This window comes from Oryzias latipes, chromosome 11 (assembly GCF_053564925.1).
Source record: "Oryzias latipes strain Hd-rR chromosome 11, Olatipes_Hd-rR_3.1".
Lineage (NCBI taxonomy): Eukaryota > Metazoa > Chordata > Actinopteri > Beloniformes > Adrianichthyidae > Oryzias > Oryzias latipes.
Genome location: NC_136247.1, coordinates 19689135 through 19709435, shown reverse-complemented (window position 1 = coordinate 19709435; position 20301 = coordinate 19689135). Strand labels below are relative to the sequence as shown.

General features: G+C 40.8%; 1 protein-coding gene across 3 annotated transcripts in view; it reads right to left on the bottom strand.

The window, feature by feature from the left end:
• The window catches only part of ankrd28a (ankyrin repeat domain 28a), a 31618-nt gene that overhangs the window by 6690 nt on the left and 4627 nt on the right, over positions 1–20301 (bottom strand). Inside the window, exons 1-21 of one of the 3 annotated variants that reach the window (XM_004073998.5) lie at positions 14189–14791; positions 11988–12071; positions 11152–11230; positions 9179–9249; positions 8361–8561; positions 8204–8291; positions 7982–8124; positions 7780–7887; positions 6940–7044; positions 6453–6531; positions 6200–6314; positions 5582–5664; positions 5431–5494; positions 5176–5244; positions 4948–5088; positions 4739–4850; positions 4620–4646; positions 3640–3714; positions 3334–3535; positions 450–537; positions 190–307 (exon numbers count right to left, since the gene is read on the bottom strand). In XM_004073998.5, the coding sequence (XP_004074046.1) occupies positions 190–307; positions 450–537; positions 3334–3535; positions 3640–3714; positions 4620–4646; positions 4739–4850; positions 4948–5088; positions 5176–5244; positions 5431–5494; positions 5582–5664; positions 6200–6314; positions 6453–6531; positions 6940–7044; positions 7780–7887; positions 7982–8124; positions 8204–8291; positions 8361–8561; positions 9179–9249; positions 11152–11230; positions 11988–12071; positions 14189–14344 (2208 nt within the window). In that variant the 5' untranslated portion in view covers positions 14345–14791. Of the gene's footprint in view, positions 1–189; positions 308–449; positions 538–3333; positions 3536–3639; positions 3715–4619; positions 4647–4738; positions 4851–4947; positions 5089–5175; positions 5245–5430; positions 5495–5581; positions 5665–6199; positions 6315–6452; positions 6532–6939; positions 7045–7779; positions 7888–7981; positions 8125–8203; positions 8292–8360; positions 8562–9178; positions 9250–11151; positions 11231–11987; positions 12072–14188; positions 14792–20301 lie in introns of those variants that run through there. The other 2 variants (XM_078955381.1, XM_020707098.3) reach the window with 2 other exon arrangements.

Genomic DNA, 20301 nt, shown 5'->3' with positions numbered 1-20301 from the left:
TTCTATTATGAATAGAGGCGTAAAACCTGGAAATTATTTTTCCTTAAAGCAGTGTGGACCAAGGCACAGTCCTAAGAAAACAAAATAGTATACATAAGGGAGAAGTAAAGGAACCACGCAAAATTATGCTTCTAAATGTGGCAGAAGTGGTTTGTAATGGATAAAGAAGTCTAAAAGAGGGTATCTCACCCCGCGGTGCAGAGCTGTCCTCCCCCAGCAGTCCTGAAACTCCACGCTCGCTCCATGACTGAGCAAAGAGTAAACACACTCGATGTGTCCGCTCAGCACTGCTAACATCAGAGGAGTCCTGTGCGCAGGAAGTTATCTTTCATTTTCACCTTTTTTTTACTTCATGTTTAGCTGAAACTGCTTAAGGTCACATGCAGTAAACTTTAGGAAAAGTCCCCAGCCTGAGCTATTTGGCGTTATGTGTGGATATACAAACTCACTGTCCACTGGAGTCTTGTGTGTCTATGTTCATGTGCTGGTTGTCGTTGCTCAAGAGTAGTCGCAGGCACTCTGCATGGCCATTCATAGCTGCATCAACAGAAAGACATGGTACGGATTTGATTATGTTTGTGAAAAAAATGTGTTAACATTTTAAAAGGGATGGATCTCTTGATCCTGCTATTATTGTCACTGCTTATCGATCCAGGATGTTCCCTGTGGAAACCAGGAGGGAGAAGACAAATAGACTGTGTACCTTTTATTTTAGAACAATTAAAAACACAATATATTCATTTTATGTCCTTCGCAACACTAAAATATAATTATCAAAAAATGCTGCTATCTCTTGGTAATAATAACATACCTTATAAGGCAGGGGTGGCGAACATGCGGCTCTTGGCCAATGAACGTGTGGCTCTTGGCGTCTCATCATATTTTCTACATACTGCGCCTCATTTCATAGTATTTTCCCTCTTAAACCACACTCAAATTCATCAGAGGGTTTTACTAATAATAATAAAAGTAATTTGGCTTTGTGTGTGTTTGATGCTGCTCTCGACACATACGTGACCGCCAATCATTTGTGCGGGTTACGCCCAATCAATGCTGGAAAAAATAAGTCAACATTGGATCTGTGAAGAACAGGAAGATTCTTACTTTTTTACTGGTCACTATGTTTATTATTATGAGCTTTAGGAAGCAGTAAAATTGTTCATGGCAGAAAAGAACAAAACGTATCCCGCGGAAAATTCAGAACTCTTCCTGATCTGACACAAATTGTCTCCTTTATTAACAAGTTGAAGCTTTACAAAGTGCACATTCAAAACAGCCATCATTCCACTTTCCTTCTTTGAAGAGCTCACAGCAGAAAGCTGCAATCCAAATGAATAAAGCTCAGGACGGGACGCTGCTTGCTGAATGGAAACTTTATACTTTGTGGTTTGAGGACCTGCAGCAGAAACGACCGCAGATCACTTTTCTCATTGACCCTTTAATGCAGAGACTGACTGCCTGAGATCCTTGCTTGTCACTGATGAGGCAGCGAGCGAACCGGAGATGATTGAGCTGAAATTTCTTTGAAAGAAGCTCCTGTTATGTTTTGGAGAACGGAGAAATCCCCGTGTGTAAAAGAGCTGCTCTCAATCTGCTGTTGATGTTCTCCTCAATAAATGTCTGCCAGTCCCTGTTTATTACCTTGAAACACATGAAATCAAGGCATCGGTCTGTTCTGACCGACACTCACGTAAAGGAACTGATCAGAGATGCTGCAACTGGCCTGGGCGTTAGCCCCGCCTTCAGCCCCTAAGTCTCATGGGAAGTGGGGAATCTGGGGTGTAAAACCATGAGCCAGGGAGCTGTGAGCAGAAGTCAGTTAAATGCTGTTTGGCTGTTTAAGTGTGTGCAATGGGAGATGCTCTGAGTGTGATCAGAGATCAGGGAGAGGAGTGTTTTAGGGAAAATAATACGGTTTTAATTGCGTGTTGGTGTGTGTACGTCTTGGCAGGTCAGTGTGTGGTGTTGCTCTTCGACTCTTACAGTGAAAAAATTTGTCTCTCGGTGTCAAACTTGTTCGCCAACCCTGTTATAAGGTAACAACTTAAGAAAACAGTGCAATTAAAAACCAAAATGCAGATCATATCAAACAGCTTCCTCACTTCATAGAACAATAACAGTGGCACCAGGGCTGTAAGATGAAGAAAACATACGATTTGTGATATTAGTGATCAATAGTGCGATGATAATATAATTTGCAATACATGAGCAAATACATCATTTCCATTTCACTGCAATAGTTTTATTTAAATAAGAGTCAAAATGACTTAAAATATACTCGTCTACATAGGAGGCGAACATCTAACATAAAAGGGCTCCATCTGATAGGTCAAATGAACAAAAGGAATTTATTTGATTTGCCAAATAAATACTTCAAGCTGCCATAAGATTGTTTTAGCACATTTAAGGAAACCATTTTTCTCAATTTTGGCCAACTTTTGCGAAATGTGTATTGCACTATTTTATTTCAATTAGTTTTACATTGTATGTCGACTCATTTATGATTATTGGGGCCCAATATGAACTTTCAGCCTGTAAATTTTATACGATTCTTGTTTTTTACAGTGCTGGTAGTCGCATTCAATTCCCCCCTCATTTTTATTAAAATTTTCTGCAGTTATTTTTGATCAACAACACTTCAGTCACGAGCTCCACGTGTCCTGCTAGCATGCACACCGTTGAAACTATAGCAACTAAACGTCTGCCGTGGATGGTCAAATTCTGCTAGAATCTGGTGTATTTTAGCGCAGAGTTTGGACAGGTTACTGGTGTTACCGCCATTACAAACCACGTTGTGTTACATCTACCTTAGGAGAAAAAAATTAAACAGCGATTGGACATTTTTGCTCGTGGCCACTCTGCCATCCGCGTGCGTTTGTTGTCACTTCTCAGCGGAGGAATATGGGAGCATGTGAGCAGCAACCCCCCCCCCCTTCACACTGAGGCAGGAAAGGGAAAAGGGGGGAATAGAGCATGCTGGTGCTATGCCCCTACGCCAACACCGTTAAGGCCTGAAACCTATTGGTTCGGTAAAAATTGATGACGTGGCACCAGTACCGCTTCAGTACCGCATCCCCGCCTTTTACCAATAGGGCTTCAACTCCAGTGTTAACGTTCTTTCAGCAACCGACACAACCATTTATGCAATTAACAAAGTTCTAGTGGATTCTGTCGTTGAGAAAAGCGGCTTTTCTGATGCTGATTCACGTTGATGGCGTAAACAGTCAAAGAGTTACGGTGTGTCAAAGAGCGTGTGTCATTTAGGAGTCACCGGCTACATCTCAGATGTTGAAGGGTTAAAAGGATCCCTCTTTTGGTGTTGTGATTGCGTACCTGCAGTATGTAAGGCCGTCTTTTTTTGCATGTAGTCGTGGATCATGGGTGAGGCGCCATGATGAAGCAGCAAGGAGACGCATTCGTGATGACCCCTGGAGCAGGACAGACTGAGGGGGGTCCAGCCCTCTGGGCTGCGAACGTCCACATCCAACAGAGATGACAAGAGGACCTCCAGAGCTCCACAGTGTCCATGGAAAGCCTGGATAAACGGAGAGCAAACACTGGGAAATCAATTTACAATTTTACATTAAAGACACTGATACACTTTTACAGAAAAGAAAGCGGTCAGATCGTCAAACTCACCGCCAGATGGAGTGGGCTCAGTGGGAGCTGGCTCACAGAGTCCCTCAGGATTTCTGTTCCCGATGTTTCCATTAACTTTAAGAGAGAAGAAGAGTCAGTCAGATTTATAAACATGACGAAACAGTCAAGTTACTAAAATTATTCTAAGTGAAAAGGTCAATAAGGCAGCAGAGTAAGAGGCCTCTCCAAAGCTGCGTGGTACCAGGAGAACCAGACAGCAGTTTGAAGGGAGTGCTGTAAAAAAAGTGAACCTTCACACTGCGCTGACCTGCCCTGAGTAATCCTATTATGAATGATCCCAAGTAAGTAGATGAATGCAACTCCATTAAAAGATCAGACCTCAGATGCATCTACCTGCATTCATGGCAGCACATGGGTAAATATTCTTTGTGGTTAAAGACCCAACTGGATGAAAATTGCATTTTTGGGGTTTTGAACATGTTCCTGTGGCATTTTTCTGATGATGGAGGACATATATAATAAAAAAATAAACTTATAGTTGCATTTTCCAAATATTTCTTTCAAATTCGGAATCAGGAGCAGCAAAAAAAGCAAAAGATTATATTTGTGATGAAGAGATTCAGCTGCGAGGGCCACAAGCTTCCCTGCTCCGCTGTATTCGGATGCATCCACTTGCAGACATATAGATCCACAACTCAGAGGCAAATTTTTAATGAACTACAGCTGCTCTACAGAAACTATGTCCTAGAAAACCACACAGGTTTTTGGATATTGCCTAAAAATGGCATAATTATAATTAAAAGAACACTGAGAACTCTATTACAATAGATCAAACGAAGACCGGAGTCGGACTTTAACAGCAAAACAGTTCAAAATTAAAACATCAAACATATTCCAATGTTCAGCGTCGGAGACGTTCTCTTTTGACAGTTAAAAATCCAAAATCCAGTTAATCCCCAACCAAGAAAAAGTTTTTAAGAGAGAGCAATGATTACGGGCGAGTAAAACCGCCTTCTTACCACATCAAAGGGGGTTTCACTGGCAATCTGAAAGAAACACAACCATTTTTTTGTAACCATGTGGTTTTACAGTGCATGTTTTTCCTCTACATTTCCATTCAGTATAAAACTGAACCTACCAGCTCCAGGCAGAGTGTGCGGCCATAGGCTGCAGCGTAGTGCACAGCAGTGTATCCCTGCTTGTCTCTCACTCTCGGATCAGCATCATTTCTCAATAGATACTCCACACATCTATCAATCATCAAAGGAGATTTGTTTTTTGATTTTTTGAAAGAAAGCCCTTTACTGCGACATGAGTTTACATTTAGACGCTCAAAGTGAAACTCACTTTCCATCTGTGTCAGAAGCAGAAGCATAGTGTAAGGGGGTGCAGCCCCTTTGGTCCGGGTCATTAACACTTGCCCCAGAACCCACCAGAGCAAACACAGACTGGTAGTTGCAGTTGGCGGATGCATAGTGTAGTGGAGCCCTAAGGAGTGAGATTGTTTTATTTATTTTTTTATTCAAGTCACGTAAGATCTGTTGTTACTTTCTTAAAGTCATTTAGGCATTTTACCTTCCAAAATGATCTTTCCTGTTAAAATCTGCTCCTACATTTAACAGCAAGTTCAGACACTCCAGGTTTCTGGAAGGACAGTAAACAAACCAGTGAGCCATGTACTAAACATCCTGCAGGGTTTTATTTCACTGCATGCCAGCCCATCAGAATGAAATATTTAGAAAATATTGATTAAAATAAAAACATTAAAAAAGATTCGAAGGAAGAGCAGTAAAACTTTAAAAAAAAGAAAGAATAGTCAACAATAGTCACCCTCCAGCTGCAGCTGCATGTAAACAGGTCCTTCCAAATTCATCGGGGGTGTCTATCACAAACCCTGCAGACAGAAATATGCCATCTGCATCAATTTGGATGTCAACTGTAGGATCTAGTAGACAAATTCTGTGTCAGCAGGAATATATACCTGAGGACAGCAGCTTCCGGCAGCAATCCGAGAAGCCGCTGAGAGCAGCCAGATGCAGAGGAAGCATCGCGTGAATGCCTCTCCTGGAGAGGGAAGGAAGATCAGCCATGACAGGCCATAAAAAGATGAGATGGTTTACAGGAAATAGTTTATCTTTACTCATCAAAAGGTGTGAAGGGAGTACAACTAAAAAAATAATAATCAAAATATTAGAAGCTCTAACAAAGGTGGTGAGAGTTTACGAGGATCATTTATATGGTAAATGGCGTATACTTATATAGCGCTTTCTACCTTCTTACGAAGGCCCAAAGCGCTTTACAGTCACAGTCCCATTCACCCATGCACACACACATGCACACACACATTCACACACTGATGGCGGCTCCGCTGCTGAACACTGGCGCCAACCTCCCACCAGAGGCAAGGTGGGCTTCAGTGTCTTGCCCAAGGACACTTCGACACATGGGCGTGCAAGGCGGGAATCGAACCTGCAATATTACGATCATGGGTCGACCGCCCTACCGCTGCACCACGGCCGCCCCATATAAACTATATTCTCATTAAATTGTAATTTGTGCCAAATCACCGCAGCAGTGATTGCTGGCAGTTTGGACAGACCTGGCAGTGTTTGCTCCATGTTTAAGAAGAGCTGTGATGATGAGTTCATGGCCATAGCGGGCAGCGATGTGAAGAGCAGTGTTTCTGTTCTTGTCTTCACAGTCAACCTCGGCTCCTATGAACACATGAAATCATTTCAAAAGTTCTTTAAAAACAAAAAATATATAGAAAACCATGTATACAGTGTGCAGGAACCAGTAAAAGTAGCTGCTGCTTGATGCATGAAACTGAGAGCCCAATGGGAGCCTCCTACCATTTTGAATGAGAGCCTGGGAGCAGGAGAATCTGCCATGAGTAGCCGCCATGTGGAGGGGAGTCTTCCCATCCTTGCTCTGAGCAGACGGATAAAGAGTCCGTGAGGAAAAACGATACCAGTTGTGTCTTTATTCAGTGTAGGAGAATTTAGGCAGGTTGTGTGGGCAGCTGCTCATCTGTAAATCTGCCCCTCTAGAATTTGAAAAGCTGAAACTAAGACAGTTTTCTTCGCAGACCACACACACCCACACACAGAGGAAGAGAGCAGCTTGCTGCCTCAGGGGGACAAGCCTCCCCCTCCATCTTCCATCTGGCCCTGCATCTCGACTGGGAAAGAACCGCAATATCAGTTTCCATCACTGTCAACAAAGCGTTAACAACACTTTTATTTCAACTTTCTGTTCTTTCGCAGGTTTTGTATCAATCGGACATCTTACGCAAGCATGGTAATATTCCAGGATGCTGGAATCAGTGTGTGGGCTCACCCGTGAGTTGATGCAGGCTCCATGGGCCAGCAGCAGCTCCTGGCACAAAGCTCCTTGCCTTGAGGAAGACGCAAAGTGAAGGGCAGAGAATCCCCTTTCATTCACCTGAAACAAGACAGCAAAGTACATTCTATGCTGGCACTAACAATTTTAAAAACTACTTCAATAAAAATTGTGTTTTTACAGCCAAGTATTTCAACACCCTGTGATTTAGCAAGTTCTCCCACTTAGAAATCATGTTAAGTGTAAATCTCATTGCATGACATACGCTGAGCATTTGACGCAAGTTCAAGAACGCAATAAACGCAGATTCTTGAATGCGTTAGCCCGTGGTGTTCACACTGAACAACAAGGAGGGGCTTCTTCTTCTTTTTCTACTGTTTACTAGAGCATGTCCTTCCACAAACTGCAATTTATAATTCCTCCTCCATGATCAATTTTCAAACCGTTCCGAAAATTAAAGTGGATGCCATCCGTACGTCGCTACCAAATCGGAGTTCCTGATTGGTCAGAGTCTGCGTTAAATGACACGCATTTTGTCCATAGAGCCCGAACATAGTCTAACATGTTCTTGTGGCATATTTTGTTAATGGATGAAATATTTTACGAAAATTAGGCTTATTCAAATTGTTGGGAAGAGAGGTGGGGTTGCCCTGTGCCGACTGTAACTCAGAGGCGAATTTTCAATGAACCGCTGTCCCTCTGCAGAAACTACATCCTAGAAAACGATAGGTTCTTTGATTTTGGCTAACAGCATATTTATAATTAAAAAGACCACTGGGAACGCTTTTACAATCGATCAAAAGAGAATCTGTTCTCTGCAGGGTGATGCTCCCGTACCTGGTTGACATTGGCTCCTGCCTGAATGAGCTCACCAACTACAACATCTTGTCCGTTGTAGCAGGCCAGGTGGAGGGGTGTATTACCATAGCTGTTTGCCTCATTCACCTAAAGAAAAACATAAAACTTTTCAGCTACAACAAGCCCTTGAATGTGAGAGTAAACCATGGTTTCATGACATTGTGTGTTAGTGTGAACTTACGTGGACACCCAGGCCGAGCAGGTAGTGCACTGTGCTACTCATGCCACTGGAGGCAGCAGCATGGAGCGGGGAGTAGCCCTTCTTGTCCTTACAGTCAACCTCAGCTCCGCTTTCAACCAGAAGCTTTACAACCTCTAGATGACCTTAAAGAGAGGAGAAGGAGCCAGATTCCTTTATGTATAGATCCAGTTATTTTCTTCTCAGTGAATAAAATAATCGTACCCATGTAGGCCGCCCAGTGGATGGCTCGTCTGTCCTTCTTGTCAAACGCGTTAATATTGGATCCTCTTGATAGCAGCAGCCTTACCATCTGCCAAACAAGCATAAGCTAAGCAGGTGTTGATGTTTATTTGTCTTTCTCAAACAGAAAAGCCCCAACCTCTGTGTGTCCGCTGAAGGCAGCGTGGTGCAGGGCAGTGCGTCCTGCCCGGTCAGATACGTTCACATTGCTGAGCTGCGGGACCAAAGCTTCAGCACACCGTACCGCTTTGTTGCTCGCCGCCACGTGCAGCGGAGTCTGCCAGTTTTTGTCGCGAGCGTTTACGTCGGCGCTGTGCTTTAGCAACACTGCCACAGCATCCTGACAGGGTTAGGACAGGAAGTGTCAGAAACAGGAAAGGCTACATGCTCAAACAAAATACATGGCGGTATTTCCAGGTGGGTTGTGTGAACCCTCCAAAAAAAAAAGCTCGACTATTCTGAGAGGGGTTTCAAAACAGAAATAGCACAGGGAAAGTGAAGGAACAGAAGGGACTATGCTGGTTTGAGAATGCTTCACCCAAACACAAGAACGTAGTAAATCCGAATTTTGAGTATTACTCGAAGAAATACTGGCTTTGTCACTTTACCCTTTAACCCTTGTGCTATCTTAGATGACCCCACCCTTACATTGACGTGTTCTCCCTACCATGACAAAGGTGGATAAAGGTGGAAAGATTTCATGTAATCCATGGACACCAGTGAAGATCACAAATCATTGAAGAAAAAAGGTTCAGAGCACTGTCTAGTGGGTCTAGATGACCCAGCTCCCAACGTTAAAGTGCCTAGGATAGCACAAGGGTTAACACTTTAAAAGCCAGATAACACACAGACGAAACAAACTCCTTTTAAATTAAACTGGCTTCTTGAAAGCTTGAAAAGATAAACACTTTATTTGTTTGTGGCAAGGTTATCTAGTTGCACAGACGTGTATGTTACCTCACAACAAGAAGCAACAGCTCGGTGAAGAGGAGTCAACCACTTGTTATCTTTGGCGTTAACTCTTGCACCTTGATCACGGAAAAAATTGAGACAGAACAACAAGAGAAGCGTGTCAAAATACATGGAAGGAACGTATTTTAGTTTAGTCCTAGCTGTAATGTTGAGTTTGGATTTTTTATTTGAGATATCATGTGAAATAAAAGAACAATTAATCACCAAGTAACTAGCCTGGCTAATAAACTTTGCTTAGCTTTTGGGTAGAAGACAGCCAATACTGGCAAAAAAGGAATAAATTGACTATGACCCCTTTAAGCACAGCTTGGTGGTTAAAATAGACCTGAATCTGCACCTGTTGCAAGCCCTTCACATCATTTGAGAAACACTTGACACAGATATGCAGTCACTCTGTCCTATTCTTGTGTCACATTAATACACGTTCCTCCACTTCAAAACATAAATTCTCACACTTTGACCGAGCAATGAACACGGTGTTTACAAAAGTTCCATTTAAAACTTTTTCAAGAAATTGTTACATTTCATAAAGGAAACGTAGCAAATGTCCAGTTCAGTAAACATGGATGCATACACAAAATAAGGTAGGAATAAAAAAAGAAAAATGATAAACACTAATCAATGTTAAGAAAAAAAACACCATTACTACCATTTAGAGTAATTATGTTTAAAAATATAATCAGAACAAGAGTCTTGGATAAAGCACTTTAGTCAAACTATACATTGAAACATTCCTCAAACCATTTTAAACAATCACTATTTTTATTAAACTCCCACTCTGATCATCTTTTGATTGCTTGTCAAGTTTTCCTAGTGGTCTTATCATTATGATTATGCTGTTTTTAGCCAAAGTAAAAAAAACCTGTTGTATTCTGGGACACAGTTTCTGCAGAGCAGCAGGAGTTCATTACAACCTCTAAGTTGTGGGCGGGACTGTTGGCAAGGAGCAAAGCCGCACCCACTTCCCGTCACCAATGTGTTTACACACTCACCCGCTAGCTTACAGCCCCTCACGCTCCCAACTTAACATTAGTGGTGCAACAAAAATGTTGATCAGTATTGGAGCTATCCAGTCCTACAGTTTAGATCCAGATTCCAGCGTAGACCAGGAAAAAGCAGACGCACATGGATCTAATGATCTGCAAGTGGATGCATCCGAATGGAGCGGAGCAGGGAGCTTATGGCAAATTCCACGTCACAAAAAAACGCTTTTTTTAAACGCTTTTTTTTATCCGCTCTTGATTCACAACAATTAGAATAAAAAAAATACCCACCCATTTTTAAGCTTAAAATTCTTCATAACCGTCTTCTATTATGAGAAAAATGCCAAAAGGACACGTTAAAAACCCCATTAAATCGCAGTGGGTCTTCTACTAAAACCTTTTCCTGTAAAAAATAGTTTCCGTATTTGACATTTTAAGACTTTTTAAAAGATCCACAGCCACTCTGATAAAATACACTACTTTGCAAGATGTGGGGACGAAAGTTTCAAAAAATCGACAAGTTTGATTTTTTAGTGAATTGTAGAATGAGATGGTAGAGGAGATGAATAAATACTGGAGATAATAGAATCTCGTTAACAACTCAGATGTATCAATACCCAAATTATGTTTTCATTGAAAATAAGGAATACAAAATGACTTATCTGACCTACAAAAAGGTTCTTATTTTAATTGGTAAGAGTGGATCCATGTAATAAAACAAATCATTTGTTTTGCCATTTCTACCAATGACTGTTACCTCAGAAGATGATTAATAACCATCAAAAATACTACATTATAAGTAATTAGTATTAGAGAATGAACACAAGAACAGCTACTAACAGTGGGAATTGATAAAATAGCTCATAAAACAAAATTACATGTGAAAGGGTATTGGGGTGGATATTAACTGACATGCGATAGTGGACAAATGAAAAGACTGCCTCTAGCAAAGCAGGACTTTAATGCTCCCTGCACCTGAAAGGATGAGAAGTTCAATGATCTCAGCATCTCCCAGGTAGGCTGCAGCATGCAGCGGCGTCCTCTTCTCACTGTCCTGCAAGGACAAAACCAAGTTACAAGGATTTGCTACCACCTTCCTTTTCCACACACACACAAAAAATGTTGCTCATTATTTTTTTTCTTTATTGTTATGAGAGCAAAAGCTATAGACCCCTATACACATGCACACCACAGGAAACAGAAGCTGGAAACCACAAACAGAAAAAGGATTTTCCTCTCTTCGTTTTTCACCCCACTTTGCCATGCCAACACACTGCTGCAATATCCCTGCGCCTCCCTCTTTCAGTGCAGCAGGGAGCAATCAGCAAAGTGAAGCTATAAACAAATGCCATGTGACTTGTGAGAGACCTGGAGCAGCACTGCTGACTCCAGGGAGATGTGGTGTGATGACCCCAGCAACATAGACCCATGGAGCCAAAAGTCCAAGGAGGAAGACAACAAAGCCCAGCAGAACGGCAAATAAATGTGTGCAAAAAGTGTGACCAAAAGTGTGACCAAAAAGACACCAAAAGGGACAGAAGAAAAGAGTCATTGGTCACCTACTGAGATATTTGAGAGGAGTTGAAATGCTCATGTGACAATAGAGGCTGTGTGACTTCTATATGACCTCTATAAATCCACCCAGTCATGTAAGTCAAACAATATGAGCCAGATTGATTGCTGTTGTTCATGTGCCACATTGAAAGGGTAGAAAAAAAGCTGCTGGGATGCTTTCTGGACAAATTAAATGTCAATAAATACCAGCTATAATACATTTTTTCTTTGTAACTTTTAGCAAAAAGGTGACTTACCTGGATGTTTACATCTTCCTTTTTGAATATGAGGGAGCGCACTTCATCTGGGTCCACACTGAAGATCGCTTTTAAAAGGTGGGGCTTTGGAAAAATAGACAAAAAGATGAAATATTAAGACTTTCATCTGTGATCACAGCTTTGAGACCAGCAAATGTTACAAGTACGATAAACCCAAGCTGAGGAAAAGGCACAAAAACAGATATGTAACCATGACATTAACTAACAAAAGCCTAATCCTAAACTCACAACACTGCAGTTTCAAGAAACAATCTGCAGCCTCAGAAAAATGGATTCAAAATTTAAATGGATTCAAAATTTAAATAAATGTGTGAAACCTTTATATTCCTCACCAACTCAATGACAAATTAAACTGTGATTTCATCTAAAAATGCAGAAACATCAGCAAGACACACAAAGTGTGTGGTTTTTGACTTTATGCAAAAGTCCTGTACATTAATGTAAACGGGGGGAAAAAGCATGACAGCAATATGTTGCCTCACAATGAAATGACTTTTATACAATGTTGACCTACAGACACATTAAACCTTGGCTGTGATACTGGAGGAAAACCAAACAAATAAGCAATTCTAATTTTAAAGACACACTCGGGTAAAAATTGTTGCCTTTTTTTACATGTTGTGGCATTTTTCTGATGATAGAGGATATATATCAAGAAAATAAAAATTAAGATTGCCTTTCTGGGTATTTCCTTATTCAAATTGTTCTGAATCAGGAGCACACGAAAAAATGCCGTTTAAAAAAGATCGTATTTGTGACACAGAAACTGCAATGGGGGGGGGGCCACAAGCTCCCAACTCCACCCCATTCTGATGCATCCACTTGTGGACGCCAAGATCCATGTACGTCTTTGTTTTCCTAGTCCGCGCTGGAATCTGGCTCAAAGCTGTATGGCTGGATAGCTCCGACAATGCAACAAAAATCCACAGATAATGTTAGGCTGGGGGTAAGAGGGGCTGTAAGCTAGCAGGAGAGCGTGTAAACAGATGGGTGACGTGACGTGTGCAGCTGGGTTGCTCCGCGCCACAGTCCTGCCCACAACTCAAATACAATTGAATCGGTTAGTTCAAAAGGGGCCCAAGTCCAAGAGGTTTGTTTTTCCAGGAAATGATTTTAATTGCATAGCTTAAAGGAAGGCTACACCAAATGATTAATACTTTACCCAGATTTAGCACCAGTTTATAGCTTACAAATGCTATAATATGAAGCACCTCACTTTGATCATTTCAGAGGACTAGCAAACTAAACTCTCTGGACTTGGGCCCTTCTTGAATTAAACAGGGGCGCTGCCATATTGGATAATTAGTGCTGCCATCTATGGGATAAAGCAAAACCCATGCAAGGGAGGCCCAAGTCCAGGAATTTTGTCAAGCATAGTCAACACATTACAACGGACTTGGAACTTTTTTGCACATAATCAGATAGCTTTTCCCTTGAAGACCACATAGAACATATAATATCTCTATTAAAAAATTGTGGACTTGGGCCCCTTTTGAACTAACCGATTCAATTTCTAATGAACTACTGCTTTACTGCAGAAACTATGATCTAGAAAAAAACACAGGTTTTGGCTAAAACCACTGGGAACACTTACAAAAGATTACCGGAGTGGGACTTAAAATTTACTGAAAATCGGGTTCTAAACACAACAAATTAAAACTAACTTATTATTTGATTGAGAAAAAAAAAACATTTTATGTTCCGTACATAAATAGGTGAGTAAAAAAATGACTAAGGGAAACAATAACAGGGAAGCTAAAGAAAGTCCCCGAGGTCAAACCTGAGGTCAAACCGTTTTCCACTTATACAGTTTATGCTTTAGGGAGCAAATTTGACCAAAGAAAGTTGACTCAGTCAGTGTCCATTTAATGTCAGCCTTTACCAATAAGCTACCGGTATTTAAACGTGTTCAAATGGCTGGACTATAACAGTGCTATATTTAGTCCTTTCTGCCATGTGTTGGCGGTGCTTTTATTTTTACATCAGAGGGAAAACCATAGATTCACCTTCACATCAGGTATGAAGTGCACTCTCATGCTGACAGTACCAGGAAATTATTGTCCCGTCCCCCCCCCCCCCCCCCCCCCAACATAAAACTGTATGTTTGCAACAAATAACCCCAACTTGAACATTCATATCTGAGAAGAAAAGAGCTGAGCAGAGGAGCCGGTCTGCCTCACCTTGTCATCCTGAGCAGCAGCCTTCTGAAAGGCATGGTGGGATGAAGGAACAGGGGAGGATTTGGGCCGCGGAGGTGGGGATGAAGAACAGAGCTCATCCTCCTCCACCTCCTCCAGCACCACAATACACACACGGCTAGCCCGTTCTGACCGCATCAGGAACAAACATTCACACGCAGCACGCACGCCCTCTCACACACATAAAGACACAGTGTTCCCTCTTCCACATAAACGCAATCCCATAAAAACAAAGGTTAAAAAAAGATCCAGGAGAAAGTGTTTCCCACGTAAATAAAAAAAAGTGCTGCACATCTTCATATGACGTCCACTTTCAGATTCAGCTCTGTCCTCTATCTGTCGCTTTGAAGCATGTCTGGCTTCCTCTTCTGTCCTCTCACTAATCCACTCTCACACTCTCAGATGTAGCCGTGGAGACGGCAGGGAATTCCTCCGCGTGATGGTGGCAGTAAAAGCGCATGCAGCAGAATGACTAGCAGAACACAGGAAGCTTCATATCCTCACTGCTGTACTGCAGCCAGCAGCACAAACAGAACCAGTGATTAGCACAGACAGGCCAGCAGCAGCCAGTGTATGAGGGGGTATGCATCACTCAATGCAGGCAGACTGCTGAAACCAGCTCTTTCAGGAGGGGGAGGCGAGGGGGAAGGGAGACAGAGGGAGAAAACGAAAGTGGGGGAGAACGACAGGCGTTACTGTGGGCAGGTAGTTGGGAAGACTTAAGATGAATGGCGCAATGAAAAAACAGAACAGAAGTCATTTATGGCTGGGAAAATTTGGAAAAGAAAAAAAAAATTAATGGAAAATCTGCGTAAACAATAAAAAACTCATTTGAACAAGTCTTGATGTAAATTTAAAAGCACAGCAGTGATCAATGTTATTTTAGGTTAGGTGTCCATTATCAAAAATAAATGGACACCACTGAAGCAACCGTTCTCTGCTTGTGTTGGACGGTTGCTTCTTCAAAATTCATTAATTTTTGATGATGAATACCTTGAAGAGAATAATCCTGCATGTTCCATGGTCACTTACAAAACAAACAAGTATTAAACCATTTGTTAGTACTTGTTATATTTACCATTTAAATTGTTTTCCACGAGAGGGGAGACTATTTGATACATGATGTGACACAATTTAAGGCAACCTGCAATTTGCTCTGCTACAGACTAACCAGCGGTGGAAATTGGTATATATGCTAAATAGGACCAGTCGATATGGCCTAAAAACAAAATCTCCAATTTTCTTCACACCTAGTTATATTTCAGATTATTTTCCCCCTCCCTTTACTTTCTTAAGGACCCACATCCAATGAAAATAGTGTTTTTGGTGTTATAACATGTCCTTGTAACATTTTTCTTCATGATGGAAGACATCTATAAAGAAAATTAAGATTAAAACTGCATTTCCTTTGTCAAATTGTGGTGAATCAGGAGAAGCAAAACAAATGCCTTTTGAAAAAGCCTGTAGTTGTTACTTACAAACTAAGATAGGCAAGCCACGAGCTCCCTGCCCATTCACTTGCAGGGAATTAGATCCATGTACGCCTTGGTTTTCCTCATTTGCGCTAGCATCTGGCTCAAAATTGTATGGCTGGATAGCTCTAATATTGCTCGCCACTTTTTTTGCCCCGCTAATGTTAAGTTGAGGGATGTGTGGGGCTGTAAACTAGCAGGAGAGCGTGTAAGCAGATGGATGTTGGGCACGCTGGATTGGCCAAAAGCTCCTAAACTGCACAGCTAGATAGCTCCGATTTTACTAGCCCTTTTTGTGGCACATATAATGTTAGCTTGAGGTTGTGAGGGGCTGTAACGTAGTAGGACAGATTGTAAACAAAGGGGTGAATGGGAAATGAGCACAGCCTTACTTCTGCGCCAACAGTCCTGCACACAATACAAAGGCAAAAGTCTGATAAACTTCTGCAACCCCGCAGAAATTACGGGATTTCTTAAATATTGCCAAAAATCTGAATAATCATAATTACAATAGATCAAAAAGAGTATTAGAGTGGGACTGAGCAGAAATTACAGATGGGAGGGAATATCAAACCTTTTTTTTTCTTTAAACATATCTTTTGGGAGTTTCTTTTGAACAATGCGGCAGGTTGTTTGTATGGAAGCAATTCTGTAGCATAATTAAAAATAAAAGTCAAAACCAGAAATGCTTTTTCATTTCCAAAATGAAGCTGCATTTTTTGACTCAGAATTAAAATGAAAAAGCAATCCGCCAAAATGCTACGGAGATAGCAATTACGTCATCGCCCCGCCTCCCCTCTGGAAATGCTAGGTGGAATTGAATAATGCGACAATGTTCGCAGGGTGTATGTTAAAATGAAAATGCAATCCCCTCTTTGCATTTTCCTTTGAATTATGACACAGAATAAGTGGTTTTTAAGTAGAAAATGAAAAATTATTTTGAAGTATTGATTTTTCATTTTAATTTTGAGTCATTTGATGCAGCTACATTTTGAAAATGAAAAAGCATTTCTATTAATTCATTTTAACTGTCAAAGTAAACATTTCTAAATGAATTTCGCTACACATTCACCAGAGAACTTTTTGAAAATGAAATGTCAAATACCATTTCCTTTATCATTTTAATTGAGTGACACAATAAGCGGTGTTGAAGTAGAAAAAGGAAAAAGCATTTTAACGGATTGGTTTTTCATTTTAATTTTGAGTCAAAAAATGCAGCTTCTTTTTGCAAATGAAAAAGCATTTCTGGTTAGACTTTCATTTTTAATTATGCTACAGAATTGCTTCCATATGGAATAACGTATGTCCACCTATGTTTCAAGTTTTTGTTGCTCCGGTTACCAACTGGGGTTTAGGCCAGCACAGTCATATGTTTTTAGGTGTCCATAATCACTTTTTAATGGACACCTGGAGCCAATCAGAACTGAGTATTCACCCAAACCATAGTATAAACACTGATAATATTATATATCAATCAGAAAAAGTGTAAACCAGACTGAAAAATAAGCATTGTACAGATCAATGTGGTACTATTGTTAAAAATAGTCAAGGCAAAATGTGGATGGGTTTCCATGACGATACAAAAGTATAAAAGTAAATGTGGCCTTTAATGTAAACCATAACTGATGCCATATAGGTGCGTGCACATATTTGTTTTCCAGCATTTTTAATGGTGCATCAATGGCATGGCTTCAAAAGTCCCCATCTCATTACAAAACTGGAACAAACTGGCTCTGCCAGAGAATGTGAGGGTAGCTAACAAGACCAGTCTGTGTGTGCACGCCATCGTACGTGTGTGTGTCTCCATCTCTTTCATTTTCAACACAGATTCTAAAATAAGAAACTTTGCCAGGCCACACAACCCAATTAACTCAGAGGGAGGGACACTGGGGGGAAAAAAGAAGAAATAAAAAAGAAAAGATGATTGGAGGTTAACTTTAAGGCTTATGGTAAAGTCCAATTGCTTTACTGTTTGGAGATCTATGATGAAACACAACGTAGAGTCTCTCGAAGCAATTAACCTGACAGTTAAGATTTGCATGAAGAACACAAACATTGACGGAAGTTATATATACACACTACATATGTTGATATGTCCCCCCCATTGAAAAGGGGGTTCTTTTCAGGAGAACACCAAAAAGTTCTATTCAAAGCAGATTTTTTCTTCTCTTTTTTTCACCCCCAAACAGAAATAAACAGCAATTTTGTGCTTGTGTTTGTTTAAACCAGAGGTAAGGTCTAAGGCTGGCACAAAAAAAAGTTGAAATATCTAAATTGCGCAACTACAGGCATAGTAGCTATTATGCTAAAAATAAAACATTTATTTGTTAAAGTTCTATTTTTACTTCAGTTAAATCACTGTTTATGTGAAAACTGTTTTTTATAGGAGAAAAAAAGAAAATATTTACAATTTATCAAATGGAATTGTGAACTAGTCAATTCCATATGTTTTCCAATTCAACATGAGTATTTTTCAGTTAATGGTGATTTTCTGATTTTAATTGTCTGATTGTTAACCAATTTCTCGCTGCATGTCTATTTTAAAGGAGTAATTGTAGATATTGGGAATGAAAGTAGCAATTCATGATTAGGAAAAGATGAACGAAACCTAACTAATTTTCCCTTTTTTAAGTATAAATGAAGGTAGTACACCTATAACCTCAATGAGACAGCTTTGAAACTGTAGGTATCGCTAATCTCAACCACGCTGAACCATATGATCAGCTGTCAACCACAAAAATGCTAAGAAATCTGGCAATGGACTGAAACATTTTAAAAAGTGTTTTTGAATTATCAGATAGTATCAAGTCCATGTTATCACATCAGATCTGGTTATTGCAGTCAGCTGACAGCTCCCCCGTAATCAGATTTTTATGGTCCTGTAAACAGGGTCATTGTAAGAGTTACAATTTGAATCCATCTATCTACATTCTATTGCTCATCAGCAAATAATTATAAAAGATAAAGAACAAACCAACTAGAAATACAGGGCTCATCTGATCTACTTATCTCAAGGGAACAGTCTAAAGCTTATCTGGTGAAGTAGGGGTTATTATCCCATGTCGGCCAAGAAATCAAACTCCTCTTGTACACCTGGACTCTGCCCTGAAGTCTTTTCTAGGGTCCTGAAGTCAATTGGAATCTTTCTGTATTCCCAAGTTTGTCCCAGCAAACGTTATGTTGATCCCACCAGAAACAATTAGAAAGTCAAGAACGTCTACAAATGACAAGCAGATGACTAGAAGTTCTCAAAATCTTTCTAGAGAAGCTCGTTTTTCACTGCAAGAATCAAAATTTGGCCGTTTGGTTCTACAATTCTGTATACTGCATCCTCCTCCCTCAAACAAACACCCTTTCGTCCTCTAACCCTTTTTTCCTGGTAGCTCCAAACTCAGCATCCTTTTACCAACATCATCACTGTTCCTCCACTCAACGTATTCAAAACATCTCAATCGGCTTTCCTGCATTTATCTCCAAAACATCTACCATGATCTGATCAATTCATTCCTGATCCTTTCCATCCTCTTCACTGCCAAAGAGAACCTCAACATTTTTACCTCTGTTACCTCCAGCTCTGCCTCCTGTTTATTTCTCAGAGTCTCTAAACCAGAGATGTCAAACTCCAGGCATCGAGGTCCAGCCTTCTGGTGGTTTTCCAGAAATCCTGTCTCATCTGCTGCTGATCACCTGGATCAGGTGCATGGGTTTGGTCAATAACAAGCTTCAATGGCAGGATGATTGGAAAACATGTAGGACACCAGCCCTTGAAGCCTGGTTCAACACCCCTGTACTTCTGTCTGCCGTTCTTTGTCCCACTGTTTTAAGGACCTTAAAGCCAACACAGTCTACTACCAAGTCTCCTCTTTGCTTTCTTCATTCCAGATGATAAACCAAGTAGTACTTTCCTCCTACTCTCCCTTATCCCTTTGTCTGGAGTTGTCTAGTCATCTTGGGGAACCTCGTGATCTCCAAAAGCCTGTTTTAACTCCTTCCTAAAAGTTACAATGTATTCTTCCTTTTTAACTTCCAGCACTTGGTCCTCTGCTCTTGTCCTCTTCATATTCCTCACCACCAAGCCATCGCTTTGCAGTTGCTGATCTTTTTAGATTACAACATCTACACAATATGTAATCAAAGTGACTGCTCCTCCCTCCATATGTTCCTGTTTTCTGGAAAAATGTCTTCATCATTTCCATTCTATATTGGCAAAGTCCACCCCTATGTGTCCTTCTGCATTGCTGGCCTGAACACCAAACTTAACCATCACTTCCTCCTCATTTGCTTCCCTCGCTTGCATGTCCATTAAAGTCTTCCCCAATCACCTATCTCTGTCCCTAAATCTTCCCACCAATTTCCCTCCAGAGTTTCTCTGTCTTCTTTCGCTCACATTCTACCTGGGGGTCATAACCACTGACAACATTCAGCATTACATCTTCAGCTTCCACCTTCACACTTATGACCATTTCTGGCACTATTATCCTTCAAATATTCTTAGCAACCTTGTCCTTCAAACTCACTTAAATTCCATTCATTTATCCATCCACTCCATCAAAAAACAGCTTGAAACTGCTTCCAAACTACAGTATAGGTCTATCCACCTTTTCTTCTGTCCATCAGACCGAC